General features: G+C 36.9%; 1 protein-coding gene across 50 annotated transcripts in view; it reads right to left on the reverse strand.

Moving 5' to 3' along the window:
* Positions 1-24331, reverse strand: part of COL25A1 (collagen type XXV alpha 1 chain) — a 430187-nt gene that overhangs the window by 110314 nt on the left and 295542 nt on the right. For 34 of the 50 annotated variants that reach the window (XR_008524677.2, XM_054554287.2, XM_054554264.2 and 31 more), the window contains 3 exons: positions 22057-22164; positions 19326-19361; positions 2127-2153 (listed from right to left, as the gene is read on the reverse strand). Coding sequence is in view for 49 of the 50 variants with exons in the window: in XM_054554287.2 (XP_054410262.1) it covers positions 2127-2153; positions 19326-19361; positions 22057-22164 (171 nt within the window). In the remaining variant the exon portion in view is untranslated. Of the gene's footprint in view, positions 1-2126; positions 2154-19325; positions 19362-22056; positions 22165-22897; positions 22970-23745; positions 23806-24331 lie in introns of all 50 variants that reach the window. The other 16 variants (XM_054554298.2, XM_054554273.2, XM_054554297.2 and 13 more) reach the window with 2 other exon arrangements.

Raw genomic sequence — 24331 nt, forward strand, 5'->3', positions numbered from 1 at the left:
TAAGCCTTGCTTCTAAGTATCCACTTAACTTTAATATGTTTTAAAGAAATTTACATGATAAATTGATCATACCTATCAGAGGGCCACATGGCTCTAAATTTTCATGTTTTTCAGAATAAACAGGCTTAGTTCCATCTGGAAAAAGCCTACCAGTAGCAGTAACACTTGCATTTCATGAGTTAAAATACAATAAAACAAAAGGTAATTAAAATAACAACCATTTGTTCCACGGTTAAATAAGGGGCCCATGTCGTAAACTCAAATTTGTTGTATTTTAAGCATTTTCCTCCCAGACTTTCAAGGAGTAAGTTTAAGCCACATGAATGTGAATATGTCTTCCAGAGTGACTCAAAAAGGTGTAAAAAATGTTATACACTGACCAGGAACAACACAACTTCTGTACAAAAAAAGTTAAGGTGTGTGTGTGAGCATGTGTGGGCGTGTGTGTGCACATGCATAGAGGCATGAGTATGAATGATTGGACATAGATGGGTGAGCTGGAGAATAAGAAAGCTAATTATTACCTGAGAAAATCTATGACATTTAAATGGATACAGAAACATTAGCAAATATTTTCAAACAGTGATGTCATTTCCCTCCATTACACCTTCCATTTAGGCTCTGGAGAAACAATTTTAAATACAATGTGCTTATTCTTTGTCTAAAACTAGAAAACAGATTTTTCTGATATTACATTTCTTTAATAATAATGGGGAAAAGATTTTTTTAAATAGTAATTATAGACCAAAAACTCCCCTAAAAAATAGTCTACTAAAAAAACAGTAATTATAATCAAAACAAATTGAGATGGCAAGTTCCTTACTGTGTTCAGTGATTATATTGAATGGGTCATTAAAGGACTTCCCGAAGCCTGAAGCAGTAATTTTATCTTGGTCGTATGTGGATTAGAGTAGCTTTACAATTTCACACCATGCTTAATAGAGACATTATTGCGAAGGACAAAGTGTTCCTATGCACAAGTTGTCTCGCAACCCATGGGCTTTTACTTGGTTTGTAGGATTATGTTTCAACAGATGCCACATGCCCAGTGCTTGGGGGATAAAAAGTCTCTATCTTTGATGGATTCCAAAGATAAAGAATAATCACTTTTCCACCTGTTATAATACAATTGTTTTCTTTAGTTTTCCGTGGGTTAAATATCCCCCTCCCGGCTTGAGGGGTGTAAAGATGGGGGAATGAGGACTTAGTGATATTTTGCTGGCAAAATGCCATCTATTTGCTATTAATATATTTGCTGCTACAGGATAGGTGTAATTTTGGAAACCCTAGATCTTCTCCATCGAATTTGAAAAAAAAAAATTTTTTTTGAGACCAAGTTTTGCTCTGTCTCACCCAGGCTGGAGTGCAGTGGCACAATCTCAGCTCACTGCAGCCTCTGCCTCCCAGGTTCAAGCGATTCTCCTGTCTCAGCCTCTTGAGTAGCTTGGACTACAGGCATGTGCCACCACACCCAGCTATTTTTGTATTTTTAGTAGAGATGGGGTTTCACCATGTTGGTCAGGCTGGTCTCTAACTCTTGACCTCAGGTGATCCAACCGCCTCAGCCTCTCAAAGTGCTGGGATTACAGGCATGAGCCACTGTGCCTGGCCTCTCCATCAGAATTTAATGGTCAATTCTGATGATTGTGGATAACAATGAAATGACAATCAGGAAGTCACTTTTCAGGTTACCTCAGCAAAGAAGGACACCAGTAGGCTACTTGAATATAGTGAACCCAGCAATATCCTTTTTTTCGGCTCAGTTCTCTGGTCGTTTGGCAATCATATAATTGAGGAAGGCCATGCATTCATTTTGCAATATCAAATTATCTTTCACATTTTAAATTTTGTCATGTTTTACCAGTATTTGAATTAAAATTCAATAACGTACAAGTTCAGCAGACAACTTAAAAAGAGTCTGCTCTGGATTTATTGAATTTTTTAGAATGGAGTCAATTAGAAATCTAATGCTCACATTATGTGACTGTATTTTTAGAAAGCAGAATACACAAACCAGACCGACTGCTTCAGCATGGCTTACAGTAGCTAATTTCATTCACCTCTCTTGCTTGCCATTAGGTCATGACAGCACAATTACTTTCACAGTATTGTTGTTTATACTCTACCTTTTGTCCCGGAGGCCCTAGAGGACCCTAAAAAAGAAAAACAATTCCATTAACATAATATTGTAGCCATTTAAGCTTAGATGACCAATTTAAACTGTCCTATTCTCTAAGATTCTCTTTGCTATACTGAAATAGGTTGACATTTCATATGTCAGGAAAAAAAAAGAAAAGAAAAATTTCAGTTTGAAGTTCCAAATGGATATTTTCTTCTAATTTTCTTTTGAAAAACATTAAGCATATGCAGCAGGCAGGATTCTGATTTCTCCTCTCTATTAAAAAATAATCTTTGCTGTTCTAGCACATATTGTTTTTTAAAAAAATACCAATAAATGTATCACATCAATCTCATTTAGAAGGCTGAAGATATAGTCCCTAGAAGCAGTTAAAATGCAATGTAGTTTCTCCGCAAATGGACACATTAGATGACTTCTGCACCTGCAAATCTTCAGTAAGCAGATTTGCAAAGGAAATAATTAAATAGCATTACAAATAAACATGATTTTTTTTTCTGTTCTTTCTTTTAGGAAATATGGTCAACTAACTTGCACAAAAACTTGTTTACAAACTAGGGGAGGCCAGTGTCAACTGCGATACCGAGTATATACTAGAAAAGGGAACAAAAGATGCTGTCAGTTGTTTCTTAGACTAAGATACTGGGTGGAGGAGATTTAGTGAGATGAATGAGAATATTTATACAGCATGGAAATGCAGCAGTTTTGAGATTTAGCAGTTTTTCAACCACAAAGTCAGTGTTGGGATTCTCTTGGCTTTATTTAGAGCAAGGCATGGCTTTGAGACAGTGGAAAATAACTCAAAGAGATATAGCTATTTTCTATTTGTATCTATTTTTAAATATAACTATTAAGCATTTTCTTCCAGTTCTTTCAAAAATATTTTTCAGTATGTTTTAGCAAAGTTATAGACACTCAAAATTTCATGTTAAAAGCTCTTTATTCCATGAGATTTAACTAATGACCAGCTTATTTTCAGTGTGTGACATTTCAGTTAATCAGCATGTAGCATTCTCACTCTGTAACACTAAATAAAACACTAGGGTGGTTGTCAGAAGAAGACCTGCTCATGCATCCTTTTTATTAAAAATATATAATGTTTAGGAACATTCAGAGAATCTGTTCCTCATGTTATTTTGCAATCCTCACAGGAAGACTAACAATTTCCTCATATAATCAGCTTTAGGTTATTGAAAGTACACTGTGCAATACTGCCTTTATATATTTCTATTTAATTTACTCAACCAACTGTTTAATGAGCTTGTTTGGTTTATCTGTGTGGTCAGACATTCTCCCTACTTATCTCACTCCCTTTATTTAAAATTCTCCCTGTTTTAGATTTTGCAGAGAAAATAGAGACTATCAGGTGTAAATTAAATTCCCTCGACATCTTGTCTCTCACCAAACCAAAACGTATGTGTACCTCTTTCTTGTATCAGAGGAAGAAAAGTCCCTCCTCCTATACAAGGCAAACTCATCCGGTATACTCTGGAATCCATCCTTGTCTCTGTCCTCAGGGATCTTTTGCAATCAGTTACCCCTGCATCTGTATCAGAGGCTCCACTTCTTCACTAGTTCTTCCCCTTAGCATATAAACATATTTAATCATTTCCTCATTTGGGTAAATTGTTTGGGAAGTAAATGTTCATGCTAAGTAAGGGCAGAATTTGGAGGCTGTGGTGATAGGAGATCTGAGAATGAAGAAAGGACTTGGGTTTTATCACTGTCTGTGATTCCATTTTCTCCAGTGTCTCTAGAGTACTTTACTTCTTAAAATGTTGATGTTAGAAAGGAAGTAATAGAACAAGGAGTACATTAATTCAGTATTTAGACTGAGAATGTGTATGTTCAATTCACAAAGGCTTGTTTCCCACTGCAAACCTAACTGCCACTTGAAAAAAATGTTGCTCACTAAAATTGTCTATTTCATCACATTGATATATAACCCTGGAAGGGAATATTTCAAACGAAAATAAGAGTGAATTCTACATCAAATATTTTAATTACAGAATAACATATCTGATATTTTCTAATTTGGTCTGTTGCATAATCACATAAAATCAGAGATTTAGAATGACTAATCACAACTCTGAAATTCATAAAATTAAATAAGTTGTATATTTTAACACAATATTTAATGAAAATCTAAGGATGGCTACAAAGACAATATTTTCCTTTACTGTTAGGAAACTACTGCTACTTCTGGTAACCTCTAAAAATAAAAGCAGTTTTTAAGATTTAACATTAATTTTGAATTGGGAATATGTGTCTTATAGAATTTTCATAACTATGCTGCCAAGAATATATTCACAGTTACCAGAAATGTGCATATACTTCTTTGATCTCTCTGGCAGGAAAAATGGTAGGGATCTAACAAGAGTATCATCCATTACTAGGGGAGGGATACCTGGGATTAAGGCAGAATAAAATATAGGACACTTATTTTACAGACAGACACACACACACACACACACGTGTGCACATGCATGCACACATCTAGAAATACCAGCTATTTTTACTGAGCAAGATTTTACTTATATGCATTTGTTTTGAGTATCCTTAGATTAATAATACCATTATATATCTATAACACTGTGGTAACTAAAGTTAAGCTTACAAATCAAAGTTTCCCTACTCAAAAATTGATTTTAAAATTAGGGTATGTTGCTACCAGTTGGTTAAGATGATTACATTTGATTAGTCTTGCGGTTTCTGGTACAAATGTAAGTTTATAAAGTAATGGGCAAACACCATAGAAGCATTCATTAATTTATCAAATCTTTTTTTATTTTTGTTTTCACTTTTGAGACAGGGTCTCGCTCTGTTGCCCAGGCTGGAGTCCAGTGGCGTGATCATAGCTCACTGCAGCCTCAAACTCCTGGGCTCAAGCAATCCCCCGCCTCAGCCTCCCAAGTAGCTGGGACTACAAGCACATGTCACCATGCCTGGCTAAGTTTTTAATGTTTTGTAGAGACAGGGTTTTGCTATATTGCCCAGGCTGGTCTCAAACTCCTGGCCTCAAACGATCCTCTCACCTTGGCATCCCAAAGTGTTGGGATTACAAGTGTTAGCTACTACTCCTAGCCTATCTAATCTTCCTTACACTTGTTTATATTTTCATCCTGCACAACAACTTGGATTAATAATGCCATAAATTCATTATTCACTAGTCAAACAAATGCTGATTATTCCCAAAATTAAAGTCTAAAACAATTCCATTATTGTTATCTTCATGATTTAGTAAGTTTGGATCAAGTAGATTTCCAATCTAGAGTCATAATCTTTTTGGTTCATCTTTATTAATCGATGAAGTGGTCCTTCCTTATTTATATTTGCATATACTTTGTATATAACCAGTTAAGATGAAAATAATCTAGTTTTATTTTTTCAAAATAATTTCTTTGCATATATATCAAGATTAAAAACTGTAGCATACAGAATCTCAACATATTAAGCTATATTTCTTTAAACTCCAGAAATGTCAACTATAATTAGAACCTTAAAATACACTAATTTAAATAGAGGTTCTGGGTGATATAAATTGTAAAAACTTTTAATTGAAGAATTCTGCATCTTGAATATAACTTTATCAGAAAGATAAAAACTCAAAGAGTCACTGAAAAATTCTAAGCATGGAGTAACATCACTAATCTGCATATAAACCTTTATACCAGTTTTAATAATCTTTCAGAAAACACCATGGAAAGTTATGCAAAATAAAGTTCAGATAAAAACTTGTAAACACAGTAAGAAATTATATAGTATACTTGATATTCTTTCCAATTTTTCCTCTCCCCGCTAGATTCCATATCTAAAGATTTATGTACAATATTCAGCATATGGTGAGAAAGTAAGTTAAAGAAACATGATAGACCCCATGTTGGTGACTGTCTTTACCGAAAGCATGTTACTCGGGCCTCAGAGTAAAGCTTTACTCCTCCTACTTCAGTCCATCAGATACTTAAGAATATCTCTATGGTCCAGCCTTCTTCTCCAGTCACATTGCTACATTCCTGTTAAACCCATTTCTCGCTCCCTTAGCTAACGTAACATTCATCTAATGACCACCCTACTTTTGGTCTCCTCCAATCCTTTCTGCACACTGCTGCCTGCGTGAGCTTCCCCTAATGGGTTCATACCTTTCCCATACTTAAATATCTTTCAATGGCTTTTCGTAGCCTTTTAGAAGAGTCTGAGCTTTGGCAGTAGTTGCAGTTTTCTGCATAAGCCAGGCTTCCACATTTCTACACCTCTGTCTGTTCCTATAAGGGGCTTTCTTCTCCCTGGTCCTCTCCTGCATCCATTCCAAATATCAGAGCTCAGTGCCCTCACCTTTGGGGTTAGGTGCCCCTCTTTTGTTCTCCAAAGCACCCCTATGATGTTTTCATAGAATTTTCCAACAATAATCATAATTGTCTGCTTACTTCTTTATTCATTCTAAATTACCTTTATCATGCACAGTAGCTGGCACATAGTGATTGCTCAGTGAATCATTTTGAGGTTAATTCATTTATTCACTCACATTATAGTTTTTAAGAGCCCACTGAGTTCTATTTTGTCTATAAAATAAGACAAAAAAAATGACCACTCAGTGAGCACTCAAAACAAAATAAGATAAAAATGCATACCCCTGGACTTCATATACTAGTGAATGTAGTAAGACAATAAACAAATAAAACATAAAATTGTGTCAGTTGGTAAGTGCTAAAGCAAAGAGGGGGATATGGATTGTGAGAAGTAGATGGAATAGTTTAAATTGCGTGTGTGGTGCGGGTGGGGCGGTCATTTAGTGAAGCTCTCAGTGATAAAGAGGTCAGGCAAAGAGCCATGCATATAGAAGGGGGAAGAATATTCCAGGCAAGGGAAGAGCAAATGCAAAGACCAAGAGTTGGGCACATGCTAAGTGTGTTCAAAGAACAGCAAGGAGGCTGTCAGTGAGTAGTAGGAGATGGGGATACGAACAGGGAAGAACAATTGCATGTGTATGGCCTTGTAGGTGCTTGTAAGCACAATGATGTTTACTTTGAGTAGGATAAAATTTACGGAAATGAATAAATGGATACATAAAGCAAATCAGGTTTTTTTTTTCTTAAACTTTGGACAATAGTGTTTCAAGACAGAAATGGCAGGATTTTTCACCCTTTTGTTCACCTGACTCATTCTAACATTGCTGGCCTATTCTAATAGCCTCCAGATTAGCTCTAATTGCAAGTGTGAGTGGAGGAATTTAGGTCATGACTTCCATATGAATACAGCAAAGCCAAAATCATCCAAATTACATGGTATCATTAACAATGAGAGTGTTGTGTATGTGTATGTAGGCCTAAGGTCTCTAATGCACTTCAGAAAACAATTATGCAAACAATAGATAGAATTATCAACCCAAGTAAATCTTCAAAGTAGGCTGTTAAGAAAAGAATGACTCTGTGACCATTATGCATTGGCTGTACTTTCCAGTTTGTGAACAAAAAAATAACACAAAAAGATACATCATGGGATGGAAAAAAATTAATGAATTTTTCTGACACTACTGATGTTAGCACAAATTTGATTGAGGTATTAATTACTTAAACAGGATGCTGAGTTCCTAAATGATGTGCTTTAGGATGCCTCTTGGGACATGTTTTAAGGCAAGTTCTGGTTGCCTGCTATTAGGAAATGATGTAGGGGGCGGACACATTTCCTGTTCTGTCCCTGATGACTAACAGTAAAATTTGAAGCTCTGAGAGCTGCTGGTCATTTCTGGACACAAGAATATACAACTAGCTTCTGTAATAAAAAACACAGGGAACAAAAAAGAGGTGGTCCATCTGTGAAGGGGAGGATAAAAGCCCAAAACTATTAAGCCATTTAAAATTATTTCCTTTTTAAGAATTTTTCCACGATTTAATAAAAGTTAGGCAAAATGAAGAAAATACTTTTAAAAGTCTAGTTCCAAAGGGAAGAATGATAACACATATAATCTAACTTATGGAGTCATAAAACAATAGTACCAGACTTTCTCAAGGGTTTGGTACAACAGACTTTAATCACAATTTTTTGAAAGATATTAACCTGGTGAAATGCATCACGAGATCACAAAATACATAAACTTGGTTTATAAAGAGTAAGAGGAAATTTATCTTACTTAAGAAGGAATCATTTAAGATGCATGTATATAAAACGCCATGTTCTGCTTGGATGTTTGATGTGGGAAGGTTAAGAAACATAAACTCTAGCCACTATTATATGTATGCCTGGAGTGTAATACAAGTGATGTTTTACAAGATTTGGATTTCATAGCTTAAGTGTGTGGAAATGCCAACTAGAAAGTATTGGGAAATGTTTAGAATATAAGAGAGTGCACTGCAATGTTTTCAATGTAAAAGCCGGTGATTTAGTTGAAGTGGGTATGAAGGAACACAGTATAAACAAGAGCAGAGCAAGACAGTGCTGAGAAGAGAGAGCCTCATCTCTTGTTTCAAGTCTTTCATGGATCCTGTCTTCAGTCACACTTCATCATTTATATTTTCCCAAGAAGTCCATATCCTTCCCCGATCAGTCTTCATGTGAAGTTCTTAATCACTCTTCAAGGCCCAGCGGTCATAACTCACTTCCTTTGTGAGCCTTCTGCAGTGCACCCAGACAAAGCTTGTTTTTTTCCTTTGTGTTTCTTTAGCACATTTCCACTGGCTATATTTTAACATATTTACCTATTTAAAAAATCCACTTGACTAAAAATCCACTTCCTCAGGCCATATATTTCACATTGTCAGCACCTAGATTAGTGCCTAACACATAAATAATTATTGACTAAATGGAAACAATGAATGAATGAATTTAAAAATTAATTAAATTCTGTTTAGTGACTTTCCACCATTATTTCAACACTCATATTATCATACCTCTATCACTGGAAAGAGTTCCCAGTTTTGAGGCAGTTGTTCTGTTTAAGTATCTGAGATTTTTGTTTCAGTAATATCACCCCATAATTTCTATTATTTGAAAAAGTTCCTCTACTACCCAGAGCCTGTTACGAAGATGGCATGTCATTATATTTATTCATGAGCATTTGATGAAAAAAAGTTCTACATGCAGTAATTATTTTTTAAAAGAGTAAATTCTTTTTGACTTCTCTATCTCATGTGCTGAATTTTTGAGGAAAATATTAAACCAGGATGATTCATTTATTGGTGTTTCTCAAATCATGAGGCTATGACCTCTTTAAGGGAGGTCTCTTAAAGCTCAGGAAATTAAAGAAGTAATACATTTTTCTCACCACTTGACAAAACCAGAACCCAAGACTAAACATTGAGCATTATATACCATAGATTAAAGATAAATCTAGGTATATAAAAATCTATTTTTGATCAGATTCCAAAACAGAGACTCTATATTACCTCTCGCCAGATATCCACACTAAAATTAGCTCACTCCATCCCTTCGAAATATTTAATAAATTGCTTCTTATTGCTAAACCCAAAATGGAAATGATCCAAAAAGAAAGAAAAATTAACAGGCTTCTTTGCCCTCTGTGATTAAACATACTTCCCTCGAGTACTATAAAGGAAACAAATTTATGGTTCACAAAGGCCTATCACCCTACACTACACTCAGTAAAAAATATTTCCATTGAGCAGTGTAAGTGCTTTTCCTATGTTAAATCAACAAAGCTGAGAAACACTGGCTGCTAGAATTTAAATAACTCATGATCCACAGAAAAAGTTCTTAAATTTAAGATTATAATATATAGTCATATCCTATTCAGATCTGTTTTCTACCTGGATGGATCTGCACTGTGTATTAATAACAGAACTTTCTTTAATGATAGAAACATTCTATATCGGTCAATCCAATAGGATAGCCACCAATCACATATGGCTACTGAGCACTTGAAATGTGGCCAGTAAAATATTTAGACACTGAATTTTTTATTTTATTTATTTATTTATTTGTTTCTACAGGGACTCACTTTATCATCCAGGCTGGAGCGCAGTGGCGTGATCTCGACTTGCTACAACCTCTACCTCCACCTTCCAGCCTCAAGTGATCCTCCTGTCTCAGCCCCACAAGTAGTTGGGAATACAGGCATGAGCCATCAAGCCTAATTTTTGTTTTTGTTTGTTGTTTTGTAGAAATGGGTTTTCACCATGTTGCCCAGGCTGGTCTCAAACTCCTGAGCTCAAGTGATCCACCCACTTGGGCCTCCCAAAGTGCTAGAATTACAGGCATGAGCCACAGAGCCTGGCCAACCTTAAATTTAAAGAGCCATATGTAGCTAATGGTGACTGCATTGAACAGTGCAGATCTAGACAATAGAACACCCAAGACTGAAATCAGGTGAACTGGATTCTAGCCTGGTTCTGCCATTAACTATTTTGTAACCTTGGCTGTTTCTTTTTCACTCTGATGCTGTTCTGTGAAATGCTAAGCTAAATGATTTCTAAGATTTCTTCTAAACCTTTTATATCCTACTTAATAAATAGCCATATGGTGTGACTAGAATTTGTTTGGTTGTTTCTTTTTTGTTTTTTTGTTTTTATTTTTGAGACCAAGTCTCACTCTGTCACCCAGGCTGGAGTGCAATGGTGCGACTTTGGCTCACTGCAACCTCTGCCTCCCAGGTTCAAGTGATTCTCCTGCCTCAGCCTCCAGAGTAGCTGGGATTACAGACACCTACCACCATGCCTGCTAATTTTTTGTATTTTTAGTAGAGACAGGGTTTCACCATGTTGGCCAGGCTGGTCTCAAACTCCTGACCTCAGGTAACTCACCTACCTCAGTCTCCCAAAGTGCTGGGATTGCAGGCATGAGCCACCACGCCCAGCTGGTGTGACTAGAAATTGATGCAATTACTTTTCCATTGTCCTCATGAAAATCATCCTTTTAGTTATAACATGCATATTTATAAGCACATATATACTCCAAATAATCTATAATACATATATAAATATAAAAAGATACAGGCCGGGCGTGGTGGCACACACCTGTAATCCCAGCACTTTGGGAGGCCTATGCAAGAGGATTGCTTGAAGCCTGGGCAATACAGCAAGCCTCTATCTCCATAAAACATAAAAATTAAAAAATCCAGGTATGGTGGTGCATGCCTTAGTCCTAGCAACTTGGGAGGCTGAGGCAGGAGGATTCCTTGAACTCAGGAGTTTGAGGCTGAGGTGAGCTGTGATCATGCCACTGTACTGCAGGCCAGGTGACAGAGCAAGACCCTGTCTCTAAAACAACAAAACAGAACAAAAGAAGAAAAAGAAGAGTAATTTTGTGTAATTCTGTTGGATTTATCCTGCCCAATCCTACCCTTGGGGCATAATGACATGACATCAATTGGGAGAAAAACATAAAGCTAATTTCTTTGTATTAGAGCTTGATTTATTAATTGATTAACTCGTATCACTCAGTCACTCTGTTTATTAAACACACTAAGTATGAATAACTATTATATGATGTGACATATGCTGTGGAGAAGGGGAGAAGACAGCTTCTAACTTAGCTTGGGGGAGTGTGAAAGTGTATGCATGTGTGAAGTTTCCTCAAAGGAGGTGACCAAGCAGAGGTCTATTTCTTTTGTAAGGTTCCACTCAGATCCATATCCTGAACTTCCCTTAGATCTGGCAAGGAGGCTTTTGTCTTGTGCCCATGCTTTAAAGGGCTCTTTTCTGGTTGTGCTTCCCAGGGGGTTAGGAATCCGTGGGTCTAAGAGAACATGCTCACCTGTATACATACCCTCCACCCTCAGCCCTACCATCCCACCCAGCCACCTGACTTTCAGGCACTAAGGACTCCAGAATTCTCTGCTCCAATGACTTGAGCTCACTTCAAAGACTATGTGTTGCCTCTTCCCAGGCCTGTTCTTCTGAAGGTAAACCATACCACTGGTGTGCACCACAACAAATTGGAAGAGAAGGCAAAGAGGTGGGTATTTTGAGGGGGATAGATGAAATTTGGTCCTGTGAGCATTCAAGAACATTTATAAAGTTAGAGGCTGAGTCTTATAAAGTTGAAGAATGGAGGAAGGTGTGGGAGAGAAGGGAAGCAGGCCAAGGATAGGGCTAGGGCTAGTTACAGCTCTCCTCGTGCCACCACACTGTGGCTTTGAACTCCAAGGAGTGCAAGAATTCTGGATTTGAATTTTCCAAGTCATCATGAGAATATATCTGTAAAGGTTGGGGGACAGAACATATTTTACTGAACAGTTTTATTAGGTTGGTTTATAACTTAAATATTTAGACACTTTGTATAAGGACTCCCATTTTTCCTCTTGCCCTAAAACTTGTACATTTGCCCTGTCTGCAAATATAAAGTACATTCAAACAGATTTAACTCTATTTTTAAAAATTTCTTCTTATCTAATGATGAAATATGAGAATTTGATGAGACAGATCAATTATAACTTAGTTAATATTCTCATACAAGAGTCACTTATTTTGCTTCAGTAGAGCTAGAATAAGCTGGATTCTAAAGTTACAAGAAGTGACAACTAGAGAAGTTGATTATGGTTTTGGAGAAGGAGACAATTTTTAAGACTTTCTTGTATTAGAAACTTAGCATATGACTGTTCATTGCTTTTAATTATTTACAGAACATATATAACAGATACATACAATATGCATCTGTGCATTCATAATAGAAACAGAGTAGGATGATGAGACTTTAAGGTTGGAAGGGAAATCATGCCGTTTAGTTTCACCATTCTTTACAGATGAGGAATCTAAGGCCTAGATACTTTAATTTGTCCAAATGATAGAGCTTATTAGACCTTGAGCTGGAGCCACTGTAAAAATAGTTAATAATAGAGCTGGTTCACAGCCTAGAGGTCATGAAGGAAAACAAAATGAAGTAATGAGAGAGGAATACAGACAGAGTCATCTACTCAGCTGTTGAGACTGTCTTTCTACTACATAATCATGCTTCTAAATCATTGTTGAAAATGCTCCCCAAGATGACGTTTTGTTTCTAGGAGACAGAACCAGCTTCAAAGGAAAGTCAAATGTTCCTTCCTATCACCTCACTAAGTGACCTTTAGACACCTCTAGAGAAGTCTGTGCACGCAGGAATCAACACAGAGCAGGTCCCCCCAGCCTGGGGAGACACAGTTTCACTGTGTTGATTCTATGGCAGGACTCCCTGGAAGAGGTGGTGGGGCAGCACCAGAAATAGAAGGCATCACTTGTCTACTTTCTCTGGTCCATTTGAAAAACAGCACTACAGGCTCTGGGCAAAAGTGCCAAGGAGGTGGGAAGAGCCCTGCAGGTGTGCCATTTATATGTACTTCATGGACAATCAGATTAAGAGAGGCTGATAAAGCATTAGAATGGTTGCTACGGCATCTCAGCAGGCAGTGTGCACAACTGAAGGACATGCAGTTTTATCAAACAAGATTTTGTTGTAAAAATCTAGTCTAATAACTAACTACAATAACACGATTTCAGTCATTTTTGTTATTTGTGATTTGAAGGTTTGGAGGTCTTGCTTCCTCTGCCAGATCCAAATTAGGAAGTCTGCTGTTGTCTTCAGTGTCTGCCACGTGCTGATCAAGATAGCAGGCAGATCAAAGCACAGTGAAGGAAAGCCATGAGTTTTATGAAATCCATGGGATAGCAATGCATTATAAATTGAACATATTTAAAGTAAACCTTCACATACTAGGTATTTCAATTTTATTTTAAATGCAACAGAAACATTTTCATGCTTATGTTATTAACTAATATTTTTAAAAAATTATATCCACTTCACCCAAATGTATTAAATGTGTTTGCAGGTAAAATTAAAATAAACTAAAAGTATCTGTAAACTGTTTGGACAAAAGTCCAAATTTCACTTTAAGGCACCACAACAGCAAATATTTCAGATACCACTAGGGCCCAATGAGGAACACTTTAAGTATTCTTATAATTCAGTAGAAAATAAATGAATATGTTACAGAGTTTATATATATTTAGGGGAAGAGAAGAAAGGAATAAAGAGTTTCAGAACGGGAAAGTGATTTAGTTTTTGAAACCTTGGATATAGACAATTTGGAACAAAAAATAATATAGATGAAACTGGAGCAATTTGGTGTATTTTTTTCAATACCGTCTGCCTTTCATGCTTTTGAAAATTTATGCATCTGTCAAAGAAAGAAACAGCAAGAATATCGAAAGGAAAGATACCTTTTAAAATACTGTTTTAACAACGATTTGAATTTCTGAAGAACTGAAAGATAAAGATCATTTGTGCTAGGATTCAGAACTTGATCACTTCCAATTATGGTCATTCCTTTGTTTCATTCTTGGGTCTAGTTTTATAAGATACAGCAGCTCTCTCCTTATTTAGATGGAGTCAAATTTATTTAAGTGCAAAATCTGGGTTTTAGAAGCTAATCCTGAACTTCTTGGAAACCCAAAGGTCACGTTTACAGAATAGATGCATGGCAGGATTAAATCAATGTGGAACTGCGTGAGCTGCAGGTTTTCTTTTTTATTCATGCTGTTAATCGTCAGAAGATTACTTCTGCAATATAAACTATATATCTTAGATTATGAAAACTAATTCCCTACCTGAGACACTCATACAGTTTTGCAAGAGCTAATTTTAGATTGTTTCTAGCTTCTTCATTTCATCATCAGCGACATTTTAAATTTATAACAACTCTCTAGTGCCTCTTAAGGTCCTTATGTAAGCAAGCACTCCTCCATGACACAAACCAACAAATGTAGTGGGGTTTACATAATGTGAAAAAGATGACAGTAGTGGTATTTATTATCTTTTGTTTGTCTTAATAAGTGGGTGAGAAGGAGAATGTTATGAAAAATTAATAATGTAAGATGATACAATATTTAGGAGAAGAAAGCTAAAACAACAATAACTACAAATAGGATAAAAGCAATAAATTACTCTCTTAATTGCAGTATTTGACATGTTGTAATTTAATTGGTAGCTATTATTCAACTATTCTTAGCCCTTACATTTCTTAGAGCAGCCTTTCTGTATGCCAAGTTATATTACTAGACATTTGTTTTAATAGTAATACTTCTCATTTATGGAATTCTTTGTGGTTCATAAAACATTTCATATTATCATTTCACTTGCTTCCATAACCCAGTGAGACAGGTAGAATAGGAATTATTACCTACATTTTATAGATCAGTAAAAAGGATCACAGACTATAGTCATATACCACTAAGTAGTTCTAAAACCAGAACTACTGATACAACGTACTTTTCTCCCTACCAGATTTCAAGTTCACAGACACATACACACACACACACACACACATACACACACAGAATGTGTGAAAGAAAATTTCTAAGTTTCTAAGAAAAATTTCCTCCTCACGATTCCTCAGGGATCTAGAACTAGAATTACCATTTGACCCAGTAATCCCATTACTGGGTATATACCCAAAGGATTATAAATCATGCTACTATAAAGACACATACACATGTATATTTATTGCGGTACTCTTCACAATAGCAAAGACTTGGAGGCAACCCAAATATCCATCAATGATAGACTGGATTAAGAAAATGTGGCACATATACACCATGGAATACTACGCAGCCATAAAAAAGGATGAGTTCATGTCCTTTGCAGGGACATGGATGAAGCTGGAAACCATCATTCTCAGCAAACTATCACAAGGACAGAAAACCAGACACTGCATGTTCTCACTCATAGGTGGGAATTGAACAATGAGATCACTTGGACACAGGGTGGGGAACATCATACACCGGGGCCTGTCGGGGGGTGGGGGCTGGGGAGCTGGGGGAGGGATAGCATTAGGAAAAATACCTAATGTAAATGATGAGTTGATGGGTGCAGCAAAACAACATGGCACATGTATACCTATGCATCAAATCTGCACATTGTGCACATGTACCCTAGAATTTAAAGTATAATAAAAATAATAATAAAAGAGAAAAAAAAGAAAAATTTCCTCCTCATGAAAATTGCAGTTATATTTCTAGTATCCTCTTTTCTCTTTGATGAGTTAAAATATACAGGTGCTATTCAAGTTAACAAATCATGATTTCTTTTTAAAAAGATAGATTTTTAGATTGGAGAAATACTTCATGTTAAGCAAACATAAAATATAGAAATTCAGTTTGCTGAGGAGAAGAATTAGGGGATTACACTGATTTACAGAAAGATTCTGAATAGGATTTCTTTAAACAGCAAAATTCCCTGGCACATTCAAAATATGTTAAGAAAATCTGATTTATACAAAACTTTACAGGAATACATCTGTTATATAAATCCACACTCACCTGTAATTTACTCTAGAGAGAACAACTGAGTGATAATAATAATAACATACTCATATAGTTCTTCATTATATGTTTTAAAGTGCTTTCCCCTAATTTATTGCATTGTCTTTGGCAACCTTTTAAGGTAGTCAGAGAGGGTATTATTATCCTTTCTTCACAGATGAGAAATTGAGAGGTTAAGTGACTTGCCCAAGGTCAGACGGACATTCATTCATTTACTGCTATCAGAATGATGTAGTTTTAACGGGGTAGTCAAGGAAATATGGTTCTTTCTCCTATTTTTTTAAACAAGCTGTGAAAGCCATTAAAACAGAGGTAGATGATCTCACAAATATAATGTTGAATGAAAGAAGCCAGACACAAAAGTGTACATACTGTAGGATTCGATTACTATAAAATTCAAATGTAGGCAAAACTAACATATAGTGACAGAAGTCAGGGTGGAGGCTACCTCTGGGATGGCAACTGGGGGTAAAGAAGGGTTTAAGATAATGTCCTCGTTCTTGATCTGGTTTGTACATAGTTATGTTCACTTGGTGAAAATTCACTGGGATATGCACTATAATTTGTCACTTTTCTTTATACACATTAAAGAGGTTTTCTCTTTGAAAAGAATCTTACATCTTTAAAAACAGTAATTTTTAAATGCCATTTAGATCACTTAATATATATATCCTTGAAACATTTGTCATTTTCATTAGGTTTCTTAAATGCATTTAAAAAATAACATGAACTAAATCATAAGAGTTTAAAGAGTCAAGAAAAGTTTGTAGAAAAAAAAAACCAGTATTGTTTCACCTGAGAAAGTTTTGATATGAAATGAGAATTGGAGCACACTAAGATAATAATGCAAGTGATTTAGGATCAGGTCAAACATTTGTATTTAACTATGTCAAACTGGGAATGGTGAGCAAATGAGATTATATTGTTATTCACATAGTATATCCTAGAGAGCATATGTAATATGTAAAAGAGAATTCCTTGAGTAGAAGATAAGAATTTTTAAAAATTATATCCATTTTATTTTAGAACATTGTATATTAGGATGCCGTGTTGGGTATCAGGGAAAAAAGCCAATGCCAGCGATAAAAATCTGAGTAGTCTGTGCACACCTGGGGACAAACAAAGGCTCCTGAGAAGCCCACATAGCTTTCGATATAAGAATATATGGGGAAGAATGTGTTTTCACCATTTTCCAGGACAAAAATTACATGTACCTTCAATTGCTTAAATTAATTTCAAAATTTTATCGTAATTCTCCCAGAATTCTTCATACTCTATAACTCCATACCACTGAGAGCTAATGCTACACTTGTATGCAGTTACCACTGATGACAAAGGTTTTGTTTAAGTTTTACATATGGACTTTTTCCCGTTCCTTCCACTTTTGTCTTTTTTAAACAAAAACCATTATAGCACCAAAAATTATCTGTATTGGGCACAGTGGCTCACGCCTGTAATCCCAGCACTTTGGGAGGCCGAGGCAGGTGGATCACAAGGTCAGGAGATCAAGACCATCCTGGCCAACATGGTGAAACCTCATCTCTACTAAAAATACAAAAATTAGCTGGGTCTGGTGGCACATGCCTGTAGTGCCAGCTGCTCAGGAAACTGAGGCAGGAGAATCGCTTGAACCCAGGAGGTGGTGGTTGCAGTGAGCCGAGATCGCGCCACTGCACTGCAGCCTGGGTGACAGAGCAAGACTCTGTCTCAAACAAACAAAAAATTGTATCTTGATATTACAGGTCAGGAACAGAGAATTTCCAGGCAGTGAGTGAGATCTGGACCCAGAATGCTTTCATTTCACCAGGGATCCTGCAAAGGCAGCTGCACCTACAGCTGACTCCCCAGGAGAGCTGCTGAATGCAATCGAAGCCCAAAGAAGCCTTGTTGATTCCTGACTCTATGCGTTAGTTTCACTAGGACCTACCTGTTTTTAAAATATATATATATATATATTTAGAGACAGGGTCTCACCATCTTACCCAGGCTGGTCTCAAACTCTTGGGCTCAAGTGATCCTCCCCTCCCTGGCTTCCCAAAGTGCTAAGATTACAGGTATGAACCCCCGTGACCAGCCTACACTTTATACCTTGAATATCTGCATGCTGCATGCCAAACATTATGCAGGATGGACAGTGTCAAGCTGATTGTGGTCAACTGTCAGCTCCCTGGCAATCTCTGGGCCCATTCCTTCAGTATCCAGGATGAGTGTGAGCCATCCTCTGGCATTTGGGTTATTAGAGAATTACCCCGTGCTTCCCAATAGTGTTCACATCATAACATAGATTAGAGAGGCAGCTCAGGAGACAGACAGAAGGGGACAGGAAGAGGTAGGTTGAAGGAATTCTACTCTTCCCGAGCCACCAACCTAACCAAACATCTTTTCTACTAGCAAAAGATAAACAAATCATGGGGAACTGGGACCTGTGTGTCTATGAGTAAGTCCATGTGGAATCACTTCAGGCCCTTTTCTTTTTTTTTAAATGACAGAGAACCAAAAGGCACAACGATTTTTCTCTGGATAGAGATGTTCAACAGTAGAAAAACTCTGAATCACTATGCAAAGTTTGCTGTGCTAATTCATTTAGTCAGAAATGATCCCTTTGAAAATGGGATTTCTATTTCTATTTAAGCTAATAGGCATGCCCCTAAATTTAATCTCTCTTACAGCAGAGTCACTTAATTAATTCTCTCCTTTGACCTGCAGCATCTCTTGTCGCTCCCCACACCTGGAATCTCTTTCTTTTTCTCCCACATCAGCAATGTAGGTATGTGGTCTTATGACCGTTCGCATGTAGTAGATAGGCCATATTACTTTTAACTTTTACTAATTTTCACTTTTTTATTATAGTCTGTCATATGACAGATACATTTGTCACACATAATCTTGACCATAGTTTTAAACAACCTGGCTTAGTATAGAAAAAGATAAATTGAGATACTTGCCATCAAGCCTTGTTCTCCTGGTTTTCCTGGTTCACCCTTAAAAAAGAATAGTGATAATTTTAGTAATGCTGTAAGTATTTAAAAAAAAAACCCTTCAATCATTTTTTCTTCTTTGACTGGGGCATGTAAATGTCAAATATATTTCTTCAGGTTAAATAGAGGAATGTAGCACATTAAAAGAGAGCTAATTTCCCTTCTACAAATAAACTTTACAAATTTAGGGTTTAATAAAATTAGTCTAGATTATCATGTCTTCTTTAGGATGACATAAAGATAATGACATGGTGTCTTTATGAGAACTCAGAACTTTCATACATAGGACAGAGAGACAATTGCTCTTAGTGCAGGTGTTTAATAAAATGAGCAGAGACTGATGTTAAATTTTGGTCTTCCTGGATTAATGATGGCTGAACTAACATGTTTTATTAAATTTGATAGAGAAAATTACACTATATCATGACATTATCATTTTCTTATATTCAGATTGATATAGAATTATCATATTTTATTGTCATTATAATGACAGTCATTGGCTAAAAATATTTTTTGTCTTAAATTGCCAATAAATATAGATATTGCTGGTCTTTCAAAATAAGTATTTCACTGTTTATTTTTATAGTCTTCTTCTAGCAAGGTATGATGACACATGCCTGTAATCTCAGCTATTTGGGAGGCAGAGGCAGGAGGACTGTGTGAGCCCAGGTCTTTAAGGCTATGGTGTGCTACGATGGCGTCTGTTAATAGCCACTGCACTACAGCTTGGGCAACATAGCAAAGACCTCATTGCACACAAAAAAATCTTTTTCCACTTTGGGAGGCCGAGGCGGGAAGATCACGAGGTCAGGAGATCAAGACCATCTTGGCTAACATGGTGAAACCCTGTCTCTACCAAAAATACAAAAAAATTAGCCAGGCATGGTGGTGGGCGCCTGTAGTCCCAGCTACTCAGGAGGCTGAGGCAGGAGAATGGTGTGAACCCGGGAGGCGGAGGTTGCAGTGAGCGGAGATTGCACCACTGCTCTCCACTGGGTGACAGAGCGAGACTCTGTCTCAAAAAAAAAAAAAATCTTTTTCTAGCAGTCATCATAGTATATATAAATAAACTCTGAGACCATATACAGTTCAAGTTATATTTCTGAAAATTTTAAAACAAGTTAATTTGTCCTATGTGTAGAAAGCTCCATTTCTTACTTACATAAATAAACTATATTCATTTAAAGAATGATATAATTTTGGATTGTGTGGTTTGTCATACTTTACCTTTAATTTTGTTTTTTAAAAGTAATTTCTATCTTGAATTTGAGTATAGTATATAATGCTCAATGATCTGACTAATGTACCATCAAAATGGTTTTAACTACTTTTTGAAGAGACACTCACTGTATTTCTGTTGGCAACCAGCAATCAATGGGAGAGCTTTAAATATCCCTAAAGCTGTGGATCTCTCTGCCTTTTGGAATATCATCATAAGAAAAAGCAAGGCATTAGAAGACAGTTGCAGAATTCAGTCACTGTCTTTGAAGGTTGAGTGAAAGCAGTCCTAACAACTAGCAAATCATATGTTGAAAGACAATTCCTCATTTTATATCTGCAAATTCACAGCAGCTTTCAGAAAGGGATATGGGCTTATGAGGCTGTCTCAGAAGTTTTAAAGTACGCTATATTCTCATAAAGAGTCATTCTTTTAAAAATGCATAAATACATGCATATAAAAATGAAAGAAAATATACCAAAACATTAATGAGTATGGTAAATATTGTAAACATTAATGCGTATGGCAAAAGAAAAAAAATTTTTTTTCTTTTTGGTTTTATTTTCAAAAGTTTCTGCTTCGTGGATAAATATTTTCATTATTATTATGTACTATAAAAATACTATGAAAATAATTTGTTAAATAAATACATTGAATAAATAATTTAATCCAGTAATAAACCTTAATTTCTAGTCCTAAAGTCATAAAATAAATCTAAAATTTTTGACCTTTTCCATATATTTCTTTTAATTGCTCGGTTGCCTCTATGAAATCAAACCATTTATCTTCTGCCTTTTACTACTATATCATTGACACTTGACCAATCTTAGTAGCCAAGTATTGAGATTACTTTTAAATTATTTCTATGAATAAGCCTTACACACAAAAGACAAATGATATTTAAATCATACCCACTGATGTTTTAACCATTCATTTTATGGTTATTAGCAATTTTGGGGGTTCAAGTTATTTATAAGGGATTAAATATTAGAACATTTTACTTCCTCTACCTTCCATAAATAGTACAGGACTTTATTGGTCTGCTATTGAACCTTTGGAAAATGTTATTAGACTCCTACTTAGTTTTTCAGACTAATCTCCCATTTAAACCAAAGGCCCCGGTGCACACTACAGCAGTGAGGATACACCTGGGAATGGGCAACTCCAATCAAAGACTTCTTGAGGCTTACCTCAAAAGCAGTTTAGTGGCTGCCTCCAGGTGTCTCTTGTGGTTTGCTTGGATCCCCAGGGGATTAAGTGGTAAAGAGGAATGCAGCTGGGAGTGCCCTGTGCTGCTTGGGGACTTTCCCATCATCTCACTTCCCTCAACCCACTCCACTCATCATCCCACTTCCCTCAACCCACTCCACTCACTTGACCCCCTGACCTGATGCCCCTCACCACCCTACTCCACCCTAGTTCTCAGCCCTTAACGTAAAGCAAAACGTGTGAGAATAAGTGATCCAAAAAGCAACTCACGGGTACTCCTGGCATTCCACGGGGGCCATCTTTCCCTGTGTCCCCAGGTGGCCCTCTTGGGCCTGGAGGGCCAGGGGGTCCTGGAGGCCCTGCCTGTCCTTGGTCACCCTGTGATGGAGAAGGGAACAGACCAGCAATAACCATGAAAGACAAAGACCCAGGTCTTCTTTTCAGCACCTTAAATTTGTATTATCTAATCCACATTTACACTATGAAAACAACCAGAACAACCACAAATATAAAGCCTGTAGGCAATTTGCCTCCCAGCAGGGAGCAAATAAATATTCATGCTGGGTGACTGAGTAGATGCTATTAAAATGAAAGCAGTTCAGGAACCAGCACTTCCAGTTCTTGGAAATAGTGTATATGTTACCACTATAGTCAGAGCTGGTATAAAACGTGTGCATTACTTTATCCATAACAACACTGCATCAGTTACATTCACCTCATTTAATAAAATGGCTGCATTTATAGTTAGACAAATGTGTTTACTTTTTCATACCCTATAAAATTAAGCATATGAGGCTCCCGTCATATTGCCTAATAATTTATAAATTACCAAAGCTAGAGAGCTTAGAAACTGAATATGTGAGTAGTTACAATTTACAATTTTTTAATTAAGAAAAAATTAGATAGGCTTTTAATATCTTTTTTGGTAACTTTATCTAACATTTCAAACAAATGCAGCTCACTAAACATAATTTTGTTTGAGGACACTTCCAAATAAATGCCCATCTACCACCCACACCCCACCCATAAGAGATAAATGGTAAAGCAATAGGTACACAGAGCAATAACCGATGCAAAGAAGAAATCAGACTTCAGCAAGAATAAGCACTACCTTAATCAGGCGGCGTTTAATGAGCTGCTGATCAGCAGAGAGAAACCCATGATTGATTTTAGGAAACACCATCTGATCAGTCAGGTGAGGTCAAAGGTTGAAGTTCAGAGATGAGAGAGTTGAAGAATAGACATCAGAAGGCCCCAAGAAAGAAATAAAGATATCCACATTAGACTTATAATGATTATTAAACAAAATAGAACTGGCACTTATGTCTAACATTAGACCCACTGACTCTTCTTGAAAGAAATATAATCCTGAAATGGGATGCTGAGACCAGATCTTCAGTAGTAATGAACATTTTTTGTGCCTCATCATTTCACTGTGGATGTTGGATCTTTTTAATGTAGTTTATTCCCAGAAACAGGTAAGCAAGTGCACCCCTGCATTCTTCAGTCTGAGCAGAAAGTCTAGAGACAAAATGCCAGTTCCATTTCCGTCAGACTTGTCAACCAGCATAATGTGGCGTGAACTCGACTGCCATTTTATTGACGCCTGAAGTCCAGAGAGAGTACTTAGGATTATTTAATTCGACTGGAAAAATATTACAGAGCATTAGAATGCTTGTAAATTAAGCCATCAAGGTGTGGCATGGTTCTAGATCGCTATGCCCACCTCTGTTCACAGTACCTGTTTGACGTCAATATCCTCCTCTCAGGTATGCTCAGGATACACCCTCTTAATAGACATTTGACCTCAATGATGCAAGTGGGGTCCCAAGTGCCCAATAACTTGATATATACCATGAGAGGAAGCCAACGGGCTCGGCAAGCCAATTGCATGGTTCCTGCTCATGCTTATGCTGATTGCATTTCTGACTGTGCAGGCATTGAGTGACAACCACAAACCTTGACGGTGAGGATCTGATTACTGTGCAGGGCAGCAACTGTGGGGAAGCCTGGCAGGCCCTATGGACGTAGCACAGCACCAAAACAACACGACATAAAACGTCACACAGACATTTCACTGGGGGACAAACAAAACAAGCACATACCTAGCACCTCCCTTTCCTGGCTCTAAGTCTTGCCTCATCTGACATACCATAAACAAAATTAGACATGAGGCCCCAAAATAAACCTTTTTTTTTTTTTTTTAAGATGAAGTCTCACTCTGTTGCTCAGGCTGGAGTGCAGTGGCCTAATCTAGGCTCACTGCAACCTCCACCTCCCAGGTTCAGGCAATTCTCCTGCCTCAGCCTCCCTAGTAGCTGAGATTACAGCCGTGTGCCACCACGCCCAGCTAAGTTTTGTATTTTTAGTAGAGATGGGGTTTCAGTTTCACCATGTTGGCCAGGCTGGTCTCAAACTCCTGACCTCAGGTGATCCACCAGCCTCAGCCTCCCAAAGTGCTGGGATTACAGGCATGAGCCACCACATCTGGACCTTTTTTTTTTTTTTTTTTTGAGACAGAGTCTTGCTCTGTCACCCAGGCTGG

The sequence above is a fragment of the Pongo abelii genome, chromosome 3 (genome assembly GCF_028885655.2).
Source record: "Pongo abelii isolate AG06213 chromosome 3, NHGRI_mPonAbe1-v2.0_pri, whole genome shotgun sequence".
NCBI classification, from domain to species: Eukaryota; Metazoa; Chordata; class Mammalia; order Primates; family Hominidae; genus Pongo; species Pongo abelii.